The sequence below is a fragment of the Myiozetetes cayanensis genome, unplaced genomic scaffold (assembly GCF_022539395.1).
Source record: "Myiozetetes cayanensis isolate MyiCay16 unplaced genomic scaffold, myiCay2020 scf2-11, whole genome shotgun sequence".
In the NCBI taxonomy this organism is placed as follows: domain Eukaryota; kingdom Metazoa; phylum Chordata; class Aves; order Passeriformes; family Tyrannidae; genus Myiozetetes; species Myiozetetes cayanensis.
Window position 1 is genome coordinate 28,151,580 of NW_026087411.1, and position 14,643 is coordinate 28,166,222.

The 14,643-nt window shown below is 46.9% G+C and overlaps 1 protein-coding gene across 2 annotated transcripts in view; it reads left to right on the forward strand.

The window, feature by feature from the left end:
- The first annotated feature begins 632 nt into the window (after positions 1-632).
- LOC126640499 (uncharacterized) overlaps positions 633-14,643 on the forward strand; it is a 59,011-nt gene continuing 45,000 nt past the window's right edge. For both annotated transcript variants that reach the window (XM_050316328.1, XM_050316329.1), the window contains exon 1: positions 633-1,247. In XM_050316328.1, the coding sequence (XP_050172285.1) occupies positions 1,125-1,247 (123 nt within the window). In that variant the 5' untranslated portion in view covers positions 633-1,124. The remainder of the gene's footprint in view (positions 1,248-14,643) is intronic.

Genomic DNA, 14,643 nt, shown 5'->3' on the forward strand with positions numbered 1-14,643 from the left:
TTCACCTAGACGTGGGGAATTTATCGCTGGCACGGAGTTGGCAGTGGGTGAAAGCCCTTTGTTGTTACTGCTGGCAAACGTGTCGGCAGCTTCCTGTGGGTTCGAAGTGGCTGGGAGCCTATCAGTCAGTCCCCGATAGCTTTCCTGCCTGCTTTGCCAGGGAGGTGCTGGAGGACTGGGATGGAAGTGGACCACCTTGGTTGTGCCCGAGCTGGTGCAGCAGGAGCTGGTGCTGTCCTGGCCCCGAGCTTGCCTCGGCCGTGAGGAAAGGCAGTGGTGTGCTTCCCTGCTGCAGCAGGCCGCTTGCAAACTCCCGGGGTGGCTCAGGGGACTCGAGACGGGACACACGAGGCCTCTCTACGGATCTGAACGCTCCGAATCGGAGGACAGGACAGACAGGTCACGGCATCCCGTTACCCTCCTGGCGCGGGCGGGCTAAGAGCCAGGATGCGGCAGCGCACAGGCACCTACCAGTGTGCTACATCCCGGGCAGAGCCCGCCCAGGTCGGAGACCCAAAGAACGCCGCCCGGGCAGGGCCGGTGACCCTTTAAGCGGAGTCCCCGCCCCGTCCCGCCCCGTCCCGCCCCGTCGGGCCAATGTGCGCCGCGGCGGCCGCGCCGTTTGTTACAAGTTTCCCGTCGCGGCGGTCGGGAGGGTCCCGGGGCGGCGGCAGCTGGACGGGACGGGACGGGATGGGATGCGGTGCCCGCCCGGGGCTGGCCGGGTGGGAGCGCTGCCATGAGCGGAGCCCGGCGCCTCGCCCGGGGGGCTCTGCCGTCCCGCAGTGAGCGCTCTGCGCCCCGCCAATATCTTGTCCCCTACCGCACGCTGCCAGCTGGTACCTCCCTCCTCTCTGAAGCGTAGCTGGAGGGAGGGGGGGGTGTGTGGAAGGCAGAGGAAGTTTGGTGTTTAATTTTTTTCTTTAGGCTTTGGAGTGGGATTCCCTGTGCCTCCCACCGCGCAGGGCTGTAGGACAGAGTGCGGTGCCGGAGAGGGAAGGGGCACAGCTGGGAGCGGCTGTCCGGAGTCGTGTCCGCCCCCTCCCCCGGCCGCCTGTACCTGGGGTGCTGGATGCGAGCTCTGCGGAGCTCCTCCGAGCGGAGCAGCGGCTCGGCAGATGTAGATGCGTGCGTGTGTGTGTGTGCTTAACCCTTTCTTGGCTCCTCGCATTTGTACCATGCTGAAGATCCTTACCAAAAAGCTCAGGAACCAGAGTTTGAACGAAATTCAGCCTTTCCAGCTAAAGGTAAGAACAGCCGGTTTTGTCTCGGTTGTTTTTTGAACCCTTCAGGTAAACTTCTAACGGGGCCTTGAAAAGCTGGAAACTTGCAGTGTCTATTATGCTGGGTCAGTTTCCTCTCAGCCAGTGTGCTCAGGAGGAACTGGCCTAAGCTGTATTCCTCTTACTTAAAAGTCGTGTTCCTTTGTGCTCAGAATTAGCCTGCACAATTCAGATAATACACAAAAGTGTATAAGGACAGATATATCTCTCTGGTTTTTAGAATTTTTTATTTTTGACAGGATTCATGTTTAACTACATAGGCATTTGCCTAGTTACCTTTGTATGTGTGCAATCTGTAGTCTCCCAGCCCTTGCCAGGATAGAACTCCACTGTGCTAGGTACTGTACAAACATGATTTACCTAAAATGCCTTTCAGCAAGTTATTTGCATTTCCCTCTCTTCTGGTCCTGAAGGCCAGAATCTGAGCTGAAAGGTTTTAGACTGGCTCACTGCATTGACCCATGTCTTTCCAGATTATTCTTAAGTCTTTTTTTTTTTTTAGTGTTCAAAATAAAACTAAGGTTCACAGATTCAGAATAAGGACTCTGTAAGTCCTTCCTGCCAAATACAAGCAGGATTTTTTTGAGCCGTATCCAATGGGATAAAAATGGAGCCATGATGAGTGAGTTAGGAAAAAATACCAGATCCTGATTTGTCAAAATTATGAACCAAGGGATACCTCCTGAAATCAGCAGAGTTACTCTGAACTGGCACCGGTACTGCGGGAAATGTAGCACCTGGCCCCAAATTAGAGAGGAGATCTGGGAAAAGTAGCAGCCCTCGTTGCTTGAGTTGGGGGCTGGGGATCTGTATACCAGACTCTGGTGAAGTCTTTTGTATGTGTTACACAGAGGCAGATCGCCGTGTGGCTGCACTTCTGTGCAGTCACTCTGGACAGGCTGATGGCAACTTAGTTAGAAACAGTGCTGATGTTTCATCAGAGTTTGCTGTACTTCTTCCTCTGGGGATTGCACGTTCTGTGGTTCTTGGGGGAGGCAGAGTTAGATTTTATTTTTGGAAGTAAAATAAGGGCAATGCTTTAGGTTGTAATGGATTGATTCAGTACAGAGTATCTTTGCAGAGGCAATGGGGATTTTTTTGAACACTGTTTCTGGGCCTTGTGGCTGTGATTGCCTCCTTCAGCTTTATTGTTTGTCTCTTGGAGCCTCAGGTTGTGAAACTGAGAATCTTTGGAAGGAGCTCTCAGAGATAGATATAGCTTTCAGGATGCTTGGGAGCATGCAGGAAAATGTGCAGGAGTGGGTATCTGCAGCCATTTTGTTTATATTAGTGCCAAGGTTTTGTGCTGCAGACAGGTGGTCTGCATTTTAACAGGTTTAGCAGAGAAATTTAGGCTTGCACTGTTCCTTTGCAAGGCTAACTCATTGCCCATCAGAGATGTCTTTGCGGCCTGCAGTGGGGAGTGGTACAATGACTGGTACACATGTGTATGGGCAGAAAGCCAGCCTTGCAAACTCTGGGTTTAAATATGGTTTGTAGGCCTTTGGGGACCACGTGCAGCTGCCTGGTCGTGGTTGAGCCTTGTACCAGCACACTAATTGCTTAATGGGGCGTGCAGTGCTCTGTCTTAGGTGTTGGACCAGAGCTCCTTGCAGGTATGGACCCAGGGTAGGTGTCACAGGTGGTGACTAGTGTGGAAGCTCCCTGAGGCTGGACTGTGCGTGGGTCCTGTATCAAGCCCAAGTGTCCTGTACCCTCTCGCTTTAACGCCCTCAGGTGATGTGGGGCTGCCAGGCACAGAACAGACTTCTGCCTTGTCAGCCCTGGTCTGTGTCTGTGCAGGTCTGTATGTATTTTGGCTTGTGTGGTATGTGCATTATTTAAAGGTCCAGTGTGCTGTCATTGAAACCTAGTGAAAAGTTAGGTGTGAACATACAATCAGGTCTCTAGTCCCATAAGTGGAGAATGGGCATCAGGTTTGGATAGAGTAAGAATTGATCTCCATCCACCACCCAAAACCTAGAGCTTTTTGAGCTTTAAAACCAGTGTACTTAACTGCTCTTCTCCTTCATTACCCACTTGCTTTTGCACTTTATGACCTTTGTGGGAAGTTCCCAAATTCAAGGGAAAGCAAGCTGCTGTTGTGCTCCTGGCTTACAACTGTACTGCCGTTAAGCAAAGTCCCAGAAGACTGTCCTTAGGTGAATTGTCAAATAATTTTTACAAATATGGAAGATTTGACCATCCTTGGATTGACATCCAGGCTTTGGGAATCTTTTCAGGATGACATTTCTACCCACTGTAAAGATCTCATTTTTGTACCTTGTGTGCCAAATTGGTTTACTGGGGCTGTGATAGGTCTCTTAGTCCTTCCCCACTTAGAGAAGCTGAGAAGATACCATTGCCTCCTGTAAGTGAAACCAGGAAATATGCAAGCTTTAGGTGTTGATGTAATGGACTTCTCTTTTTCCCTACTAAAGCTGGTCTTTAGGCTGTTAACTAGGGCTGCTCAGAGGACTTTGACTCAGGAGATGTGCTGGTGTTGCTCAGGAAGTTAGCATCTCTTTGTTACCCTTCCATCAGAAGTCACCGTGGTGGGAGGTGAGGGCTTGACTGACTGACTGACATTTCACCTGCTGTTAGGTTAGCATGCTCAGCCAGCAGTTGAGGAAGACTCTACAACCTCTCTGGAAAGCCTGTTTGAGTGCGTGCTCACCTGCGTAGTAAAGTTTTTCCTTATGTTCAGGAAATGCACTTCTGTGCATCCATTTCTGCCTGTTGCCTCTTGTCCTATTTCTTGGGACCACCAAGAAGAGCCTGGCTCCATCCTCTTGACACCCCCCCTTTAGGTATTTATACACATTGATGAGGTTCCCCCTTAGTAGTCTCTTCTTGAGGCTGAATAGGCCCAGCTCCCTCAGCCTTTCCTTGTAAGAGAGATTCTCCAGTCCCTTAATCGTCTTTGTTGCCCTCTACTGGACCTGCTCCAGGAGCTCCGTGTCCCTTTTGTACTGAGGAGCCCAGAACTGGACACTCCAGCACTGGAGCACTCCAAATGTGGCCTCACTAGGGCTGAGAGGGGCAGGATCACCTCCCTTGACCTGCTGGCAGTGCTCTTCCTGATGGATGCACCCCAGGATCCCATTGGCTTTCTTGGCTCCAGGGCACACTTCTGGCTCATGGATACCTTGCTGTTCACCAGGACCCCCAGGTCCTCCTCTGCAGAGCTGCTTTTCAGCAGATCAGTGCCCAGTCTGGTACTGGTGCGGGGGGTTATTTTCCCCCAGGTGCAGGACCCTGCATTTGCTCATGTTGAATTTCAGATACCTCTTATCTGTCCATCTCTCCAACATGTCAAGGTCCTTCTGAAGGGCTGCACAGCCCTCTGGGGTATCGACCACTCCTCCCAGCTTTGTGTCATCAGTGAACTTGCTGAGGAGGCCTCTGCCTCTTCATCCAAGTCATCGATGAATGAGTTAAATGATACTGGACCCAGTATTGAACCTTGGGGTCACCACTAGTGACAGGCCTCCAACTAGACCCTGTGCCACTGATTACAACCCTCAGCCAGTTCTCAATCAAACTCACTGTCCACTCATCCAGTCCACACTTCTTGAGTTTGCTTATGAGGATATTGTGGGAGAGAGTGTTGAAAGCCTTGCTGAAGTCAGCATAGGCAGTAGCCACTGCTTTCCTCCCTTCCATCGCAGTACTAGTTTCATTGTAGAAGACAACCAGGTTTGTCAGACATGGTTTACTTTTAGTGAATTAATGCAGACGACTACTGATCACCACCTTATCATCCATGTGGATAGACATGGCCTCCAGAATGATCTGTTCTATCACCTTTCCAGGAACTGAGGTGAGGCTTACTGGCTCAGTAGTTCCCAGAGTCTATTCTTGCCTTTTTTGAAGACTAGGGTAACATTTGCTTTCTTCTAGTCCTCAGGCACCTCTCCTGATTTCCATGACCTTTCAGATATGATCATGAGAGGCCTAGTTGTGGTGTCTGCTAGGTCTCTCAACACTTGTAGATGCATACTGTCATGGCCCAGGGACTTGTAGATGTCAAGTTTTCCTAGGTGTTTTCCCATTGGACACTTGTGTCCCTGTAGCAGGGGCAGTGTGTCCACTCCTGAGCCATTGTACTTCATAGTCCAGGCTATTGGATTAACAGCTTCAGCTCTTCAAACTTCAGTTTCTGTGGCTAAATCCAAGAAAGGAGATGGTGAATTGCCTGGTGCCTCAGTGGTCTGGTGTTATTTGCCAGAGACTAGGCCAGATTCAGAACCCTTCAGTTTTTGGCTGACTGTTAGATATTGAGAGCCAAAAGCAGATCTGACTTTACAGGTTAGGGATCATCTTCGATAACAGCTGGCAACTGGGTCTGTTCCAGAGCAGACTTTGTGGAACAGGAGGGAAGAGTAAGAACCAGTGGTTATCCCATATTGTAGTGAAATGCTTCAAACAAGGAAAAGTGAGAGGGGCCTGTGACTCAAGGCCTGAGATTTTATGTTGGTTGTCCAGTATTACAGCCTAGTACTTTTTTTTTTTGATAGTTTTGGACTGGTAGGCCTGAGAAGCCCTTTCTGAACTATAAGTCAGATCGATCAAGGAGCTTTTAAAATGCATATCCTGGGCTTTCATTTGAGTCGATGTCATGGAATACTGATACTGAGCTTTTAGAAGTATTCTCTAAACAGCTCTGTGAGCCTTCTACAAATCAAATGTCTTGTTCATCCTCACAACTTTGGGTAGGGGTTTCTCACACAAATCTTTCTTCCACTCTTGTGGCCTTGCATATTTATGTAGTGGCTAAAGTGTGGATGTCTGTTTTCTGAGCTTTGCTTGCAAGCAAGCTCCTTGGGGCAGGGAGCATCTGGCTGGAACAAGTTTGTGCATTGCCAGTCAAACTAAGCCCTTAATTAGTGGCCCTAGGTGTTATCAGAATGAAACAGTTGGATTGTTGTGTGTTAAAAAATTAACTGGCTGGAACATGCTGCTGAAGAAAACTGAGCACTTTAAAGGTGGCAATTTCATTCCAGCTTTGCTGTTGACATGAACAACTTTGGAGGTGATATAATTGATTTTCTAATCCACAAAAGTTGTTAAATTACTTATGTGCTTGGCATATTCATTTTCATGCTGGTCAGAGATAATTCAGACATGTTTGTTGCTTCCTTCATGTTGATCAACGATATGAAGTCATACGTGAGTGTTCTGATGACAGAGAACCGCATTTCTCTGCGAGGTAACTTTAGCCTTACGCTTGCTTACAGGAGAATTGTGGACTAGGCACTAACAAAGCTCTGCTCGTGTACCCTCGCAGTGTGTGTGTGTGCATGCACCGTGCTGGGGACCCGCAAGTCATGTCAGTTATTTTCCCCTGGCATCTGTATCCGGGATCAGCTATGAGACTGTGGTCTGTCTGAGCAACTGACAGGGCAACTGGGAATCATCCTGATCCTTCCTATATGAAGGGGGTTGCTTTAGTTGCCCCTGCAAAGTGAAAACCTCAAGCTTTCAGGGAGTGATTCCGGAGTCACTGTCCCAGTAGTAACCAGTTATTCTGCAGAGCCAGGAATGTTATTTTATTCCTCCTTAGACTGAAAAAGAGTGTAGTAGCATTGTTACTGATGCACAGTGGGTGTGCTTTCAAAGATCTGTGTAGGGGCTCATGCCTGGTATGAATGAGGACAGACTAATTTCCGTCTTTCTTTGCGCTGACTGTTTGTCATGTGTCACAGGTCTTCAGGCTGGCTGAAGACAGCTTAGCACAGTGAAAACCTAGCTTTTGTTTGTCTGCTGTGATGTATGCAGGTTTTTTCTCCTTCCTGGGTTTTTCAGCAGATCTCACCAAAAAGGTTCATTCCCATAGGGCCAGAGGACTCTGTTTTACCTTGAAACTTTGCTTTTTCTTCCTGTTATCATTAGATGCATCTTGTTTGTCTTAATCTCACTCAGGAAAGGCACAAGCACCTGCATGAGTGTAAGTGTGTAAGTACAGTTGTGACTGTTGGAATGTCTATGAATATGCCTAAAGTTAGGCTTGTGATAATTTGGACTAAAAATATGTTAGTAGGTCAGAAATACTGTGATAGATAGTTAGCCAAGGCAAAGAACGGAACAGGCGATCCCAGCTACTTAAAGCCTCAAGTTTCTGAAACTTCTGCATGTGGCATTGTAAAATAATAGGTTTGCAATTCTTTCTACTTGGCTTCAAAGGTCTGAATCTTCAAGGATTGTCATCTTTCCCATTTAGGCATCCAGCACTGACAATCTCCTATAATGACTTAACTCCAGAGAGTGGTATTCAGACAAACTGCAGATATTGCAAATACAGCATGATGGGGCATTCACTGACATTGGGGAAGTTCATTGAGACATCTTCTCAGATGGCCTTTATGACTCATAAGAAAATATGGACTAGATTAAAAAAAAGTCCACCTACCAGTGTCATGAAGAGCTTGTATTCCCCTATTCTTGATTTTTTTATTTGAATGAAAAATCGAATTCTGAAAAAGCTGTACTATGTTTTTGACTTTAGTATTAGAGTAAAATCAGATTAATCTATTTTGCTTTGATGGATAGTGCAGTTCTTCATTTCCTTCTGTCATGCACTGGTCTAGAAGTCCTGAATTTGCTGCACTGTTTGGGATGCTAAATGTTTTCCTGAGCAGGAAAAGAGCTCATATTTGAGGTGAAAATAGAAAGCAGAACCAGGTCATGATTTATTTTAATTATGGCTTTTGCAAAAAAGTGGGTTCACCTCTCTTTAAAGTAAAAAGCCAGGTTTGCATCTGCTTAGGAGACCTCTGTGGAGTGGTGGGTGGCAGCACTCTGCTGTAATGTGCCAGTTTGGCCAGCTTCCTTGGCTGTTCCTGGAGCATGCCTGAGGTCACAGAAGTGTTGTTGGGATGCCTCAGTACGGGAACCAAGGGCTGTATTCCCTTTTCAGAGGGAAATACACTCCCACCCACATTGTAGGCAGCGCCAACCCCTCCTACCCACATGCCTTTATCTGTAACCCCTGTTCTCCTGTTCAGTGGGATTCAGGTTGCCGGGTGACCCAACTCTTCCTAGCAACCAGCATCACAGGTATGTGTGCGCTCAGGGCTGTTTGCTGCTGCAGTAACTGCTGTACGTGGCCGTGGGCAGAGCCTGTTTGTCCTCTTGCCACCACTGACCAGCAGTCAGCCAGCTAAGCTGTTTTTGAATAGGCACCAGCACCACCCACAACTACTCAGCATGAACACCCAGGCAAGGATTTAGAAGAAAGCCAATTAGTTGTGACCTTTATCTGCACTGAAAGCATTCTCTGTGCAGCACGAACTCTGCTGTGACCCAGGCCTAAAAGTCGGTGTAAAGGACATATGGCCCAGTGTGACCTATGCAGAGCTGTCTCCATGCCAGTCTGGGCACAGCCCAAGCTGTGGGGATGCAGCACACAGGTGGAGCACAGTTCAAAGAAGGTGTGGTCATTCCTTGACGGTGGAGAGCGCAGGGTGCCTCTAGGCACTTCTCCCCTCTTGCTATCTTGTTCTTGCTTTTTGTGCCCATTATAACCTCCTCTGTGCCATGGATTGGTCTGTTTGGACGTTGACCTGGCCTCCATATGTACCTCAGTCTGTCAGACTGAACTGTTCAGTTGTTGAAGGACAGGCATTTTGAGGATGAGGCATCTTGGGAGCTGGTTGAGGCAGAGGGAACAGATCTTACATGGTGAGTAGTCCTTTTCCCCCCCTCAACCCCCTCGTAATCAGTGCAGCACACAAAATGCTCAGCCAGGTGAACTTCTGCTGTTCTCCCATTGAGACAGCCCTAGGAGAATGGGAGTGCCATGACAGAGTACCCTTGTGAGGGTACATCATATGAAGAGCTCACATGGTCACCTCTCTCGTCCAGCCTTGACAGCTTCATGGAGGGTGAAACACTGTGGATGCCTTTGGAAACTTCCTGTTGGACTTGGATGTAAGGAAGTATCTTGCTTGGAAGATTTGCATGGAAGCTGCCACACAGCTGTACGTGCAGTTATCCAGATCCTGATTCTTTCTAGTTGTTGTTTCTAGTGTTTGCATGGCAGAATGTCACCTAGGGGTGGCAGGAGCTAAGAGCCCAAAGAAGGTTCTGTGAGTGAATCATGAACTTTCCAAGCAGCTGTTATGGATCACTCTTTGTTTCTGGCCCTCTCCTCCCCAGCACCCTTAGCCAGGCAGCTCAGCATCCAGGCTCAGTCCTGCTGCAGAGCCACTTCAGCTTGCCAAGGCTTGAGTTGTGGTGCTGGGAACAGATCGATGCCTGTGCCCCACTGGCATGTGCCTTTTAGATCAGTGTTGTCAGTGAGGAGTTGTGGTGAAACCTGGGGAGGTGTCTCCTGGGCAAGGTAGACACTGAGGCTATGGGTTGCCTTCCTCTATTGCCACGACTGGGTTAGTTGGACTGGGTTTGTTAGTTGTTGTACCCAGCAAACACATCTGAGGAAAGCCCTTTACAGCTTGCCTGGAATTGCCTCCCAACCCTTGTTCCAGCATCAGCCCATATGAGAAAACCTAAGAGCTCAGGGCTTGAAACACCTCCTGAGGGGTTAAAAAAGGAAACCAGTGCCTGAGGAGAGCTTAGGTGTCCTGAGGAGGTTTTTATTAGTCATGTTTCCCGTTTATTGGATGGGTTCACTTGAGGATTTTTGCCTGACTGCAAGACAGATGTATAAAAGGATGGGAGATGCCTGGATTAAGAATTCACAAATACCTCAATATTCATAAATATCGACAATGAGAATAGGTGAACCTTGGTTTCTCGTATTTCTAGGGACCAAACTATTGATTGACCTTGGGCAGCTGATTAATTGATTTGTCTGGGCTGCAAACCTGATTTTGAGCCACAGATTTCAAGGAAATGACACAATTCAATTTTCTGATAGCATAAAGATCACATTTACTTTGTTCAGAGATCTGTCTCATTTTACTCCTTCCTCATGGGGTCACATTGTTTCCATGATGTATGCTGGTTTTTATTTAACTGATGATGTCCTTGCTTCTTGGCATGAGAGCCCACAATCTGCCAAGCTCTATATGGGCATAAGATGAGAATAAAATTTCCTTTGGTTGAACAGGGAATTTCCCATCCTGAGGAAAGGTGCCAGACATGCAGCTACGTTCTCCAGTTTGCTGAGAGTGTGTCTGGATGTAAGCTGGAAAAATATAAAATAATCCTTCCATATCCTGTCACCCAGTTATTACACACAAAGCCAAGAGGCTGTTCCAGACAGTTGTCTGCAGCCAGATTGTTTTTGTATGTGTGTTTCTTTTTTCCTTTATAATTTTTTCTTTGTTCTTAAGAGTTGGTTATTCCAAAGAAATAAAAGTTCTTTAGCCGATGGCTAATTAACAGGAGAGAATAGTGGTATTTGGTGTGGAGCATATGAAGTGAAATAATTTAGAGATTTGAAAAATCAGCAGCTTCCCTGTATATGGTTTTGTTATCAGAAAACCCTTTTTTCTGGCTTGGACAGAACAGCTCATTCTTGGGAACCCCCTCAGTGGTATTTTGCAGAGGACAACAGTGCAGTGCAACTTCTCCCATCTCGCTCCTGAAATGGTTTGTGGGAGTGCTGCTTTAGTATGTGGTGCTTGGACACTCTCAGTAGCATTCTGTGTTGAGAGAGGTGAGTTGGATCTGGAAGAACACTGAGTTTGTTCTGTGCATCCCCTTATGTCGTGACACTGCAAGTAAGTGCATGTGCTCTGTGTCCTGCTTCCATGAATGGGGCTTAGGAGCACCCATCCTGTGGTAGATGTGCAGTTTCCCCTGATTTCCCGTCTCCTGCAGGCACTAGAGGTGGGCACCTACAGGAGACCAAGAACATCACCTATTTTAATCCTGGGTTCTTCTTGAGACAGAACTGCTGCCTGTGCATTAGTAGCCCAGCAGACTTCTTTTACCTAAACCTATTAATTTTACCCAAACCTATTAATTTTACCCCACCAAATCTATGTAGGGTCTTTGCATCCAGAACATCCAGTGGCAGAATGTTTTACATTTTAACTGCACATTGCTGAAGGATCTCATGTTGTTTGTTTAGGACCAGCCTCACTAATTTAATTTTGTACCTTCTGTGTCATATATTGCTGAAGAGAGTAAATATATATATTGGAGAAGAAAGAAAATGCTCAAATTCTGTCTTTGGGCCACTCATCTTTAGCCCATCCCTCCATATTCGGATGATGTGACAACCCCTTTGTCAGATTTTCCCAGCTAGGAACCACTTGGGATCACACAAAGCTTACTAGGAAAGGATCTGGTGCAGTGAGAGCAATTGCAAGTTTTTGCATGTTCCTAACCCTTACTTTAAAGTTGCCTGACCAGCTGGATCAAAGATCTGGTCTGAAAGGATTATCCTATATTACTGGCTTGCTCCCTGATAAAACAGAAGTTTGGTGTAAATCCAAATGCTGCTTACACTCAGAAGGGTTAATGTGGGATTTTGAGGAGAAGCCTGAAATGTTTCATGTGCTCCAAATGCGTTTTCCAGCCTGACTGTAAGTCATTGTTTCTTGTGTTTGCAAATCTGGCTAATGTAGTTCTTTATGGCTGAGCAGAGGTGAGTGTCGAGTGAGGTCTCCCAACACAAGCAGCTTCTCCTAAGCTAAGGAAGTATCTCAGGGCAAAGGCAGCTGCCCTCTTTGGGCCTTTTGAATAGGGAATGGAAAAACTGTTACCAGATGTGTTGTTTATGCCAGCTGCTGTCAGCCATACTTCCCTGGTTGAGGGGACTTGTGGAATGCTGAGGAGTTGTTGTAAACTGTCAGAGAAGCTGGCGTGTGCAAAGAGACCTTTTCTCATCACAGCAGTGTAATAACTGAGCTAGGCCAGTGGGGCTGGGGTATGAGTCAGGAGGGGTGTGTTTAAATTAAATCCCTGTGGCCAAGGCAGCAATGGCTGGCATTGGTGTGAGCAGCGATCTCCCATCCTCCCTTCTCTCAGTAAATGAATTACAGATAAGAATAGGTATTATAGGTGTCTCTCCAGTTCTAGGTGTCCCTTCACTGTCTTCCTCTTATGTCTGAAAGGGTTGTCAGCCTGTGATGAATAGTGCTGCTTTTAATCTGAGTGTTTGGAGCTGAGTTTCGGCAGCAAATAGGCTGTAAATTACAGATGGAGCTAAGTCACTGTATCTTAATGCGGAGTGGATGAGGCCCTGTAATGAAGGTCTTTAATCCTTCAGGCTCCTTTTTGTCTTTCTGAACTGCTGTGCTTTGTGGTGTCAACACTGCTGAATAAACTGATCCTGCCAGGTTCGAGCCAGGGCGATGCCAGGGCTCCAAGCTGTGAGCTGTCAGGGGAGTTGACCTCCTTTGCAAAGTGATCTCTTTACACCCCAGCTATTTTGTTGGTTGCTGCTTCTTTCTGATGGGTGCTTCCCAACACTTTACCACCTTTTTTTTTTTTTGTTAATTATCTTCTAAAATATGCTATTTGCCCACATAGAATTAGAAGGTTTAACATGTGAATGCTAGCCTTGTGAGAATCCTTGAAACTCTGATAGAAATTAGCCACTCTTGCAGGTGACTGCCAGCTGAGGCCGGGCTGTGCTGGGTATTTGTACTGAGTAGAAGCTGGGTGGTGGGAGGAAGGTAGGAGACTTGCGGGAGACCTGCTGGAAAGTGGCATATCTGTGAGCTTTACTTGCAGCTAGAAGTGGAGTTGAAGGAGTATATGGTTTCTGTTGCTACAGTCAGAGCTATAAACCAACCTCTTAAGCTAACAACAAAGGCATAGTTTGAGAATTTTGTAAAAGTTCTTGCTGCCAGGGAGAATGATACATATCACACCATGGAGCTGCACCATTCCCCAGGCTTCTGCACTGCAGAAGCAGTCTTCTTTTGTGACATAGTGGTCTGGGAAGTCAAGGAGGAAATTGAAGGATTAAAGACTCCCGTGATCACGCCTTTGTTACCAGCCCCCATCCACCTGTTGAGTGCAGGCTGTAGTGACTTTGGTCTGTCTGTAATTTTAACACGTGAAATTTATAACCTGTGAAATCACGGCCCCAAACATGACTGCAGCTATGTTAAATCAAAGAGATTCTTGTTCTCATAGTGTCTTTGATGATAAATAAACTGAATAGGGTTCTCTCAGGTTTGGAAGTATTTTGGCTGCTCAGGACTAGAGTCTGGGTGTGTTCTGCCTGGAAGGCCTTTTAAAGACTGATTTTTTTAGTTGATATCATTCCTTTTATGTCTTCTGTTGTCACTCAAGTTTGATGGCTGATGGGAGGAGTGTGTGGTGCCTATACCACTGGTAGAACTGAGTCTGGTCTAGTTTCTTTACAAGTACCTCTTCCCAGTGTTGAAGTCAGTCCCACTGCACTTGTCCCTGCATAGAGTCCTCCAATTTATTCCACTTGCAGATGAGGGTGCCCAAGACTAGGGCAGTGCCCTACTTTTGCTTTAGTTCTACTCAGGTTTGGCCACAGGTGTAAATTCCTCTCAGAAGCTGTAGACAGTATATAAACATAATCTCCCCATGTAAACAGTGCAGTCAAAACACACACATGTACGTGTTTGTGAAATTACAGACGGATGAGGAGAGGACTTAAAACAGTAAGAGGACCATGCATGTGCCTCCTCACACCCACTCACCACTCACATCCTCACTGTTCTGTGTAAGCCTAGTGCTTTCCTCTCAAGATCCAGGTAACCCATCTTAAACCTTTGCTTCTGGACATGAAGTTCAGTCATTGGTCCTCGGAGGAAGAGCTCAGTTTCCATGTTCTTGAATTAGTGACTCCCACCACTTGCACCCTGAGAGTTGCCAGTCACCATGTTTGCCTGTGTCCGTGTACAGTAAATACTGAACAAAATTGCAGATTTGGCTACCTGGAGTGACTCTTTGCTTCCCTCAAATCTGTGAAACCACTGAAAACCACTGATGGCTAAGTAGACTCCAGGGTCATGAAGAAGCTGATATGTCTGACTAAACGTGCAGCATTCCTACAACAATGGGGATTTTGCTATCTTTGGCACGCAGCTGGCGTAGAAAACAAGGGCCCTGAGGAGTGCTGTGACCCACTGGCCCATCCCTGCTTTCACTGACCCAGGCAGCTGCTCTGTCATCAGGACCATGTTCAAGGGTTATGAACCCCAGTTTTGAATTGTAGCCATTTGCAAGGAAATGGGAAAGGAGTTTGAAGGCAGACCTATTATGAAAATTAAAAAGGAAAATAATAACAATGTGGTGAGAAAAAAGACTTTAGGAAAGCTTTTCCAAACCATGATTGCTCTGGCTGGAAGTTTAGCTGTTGAAGGACCCCAGCTGTAAACCCCAGATCTAGTCTGGGCAGTCGTATCTCACTTGTGGATGGATGTTTGATTCTGCTAGTTTTCTGGAGGAGAGAGCA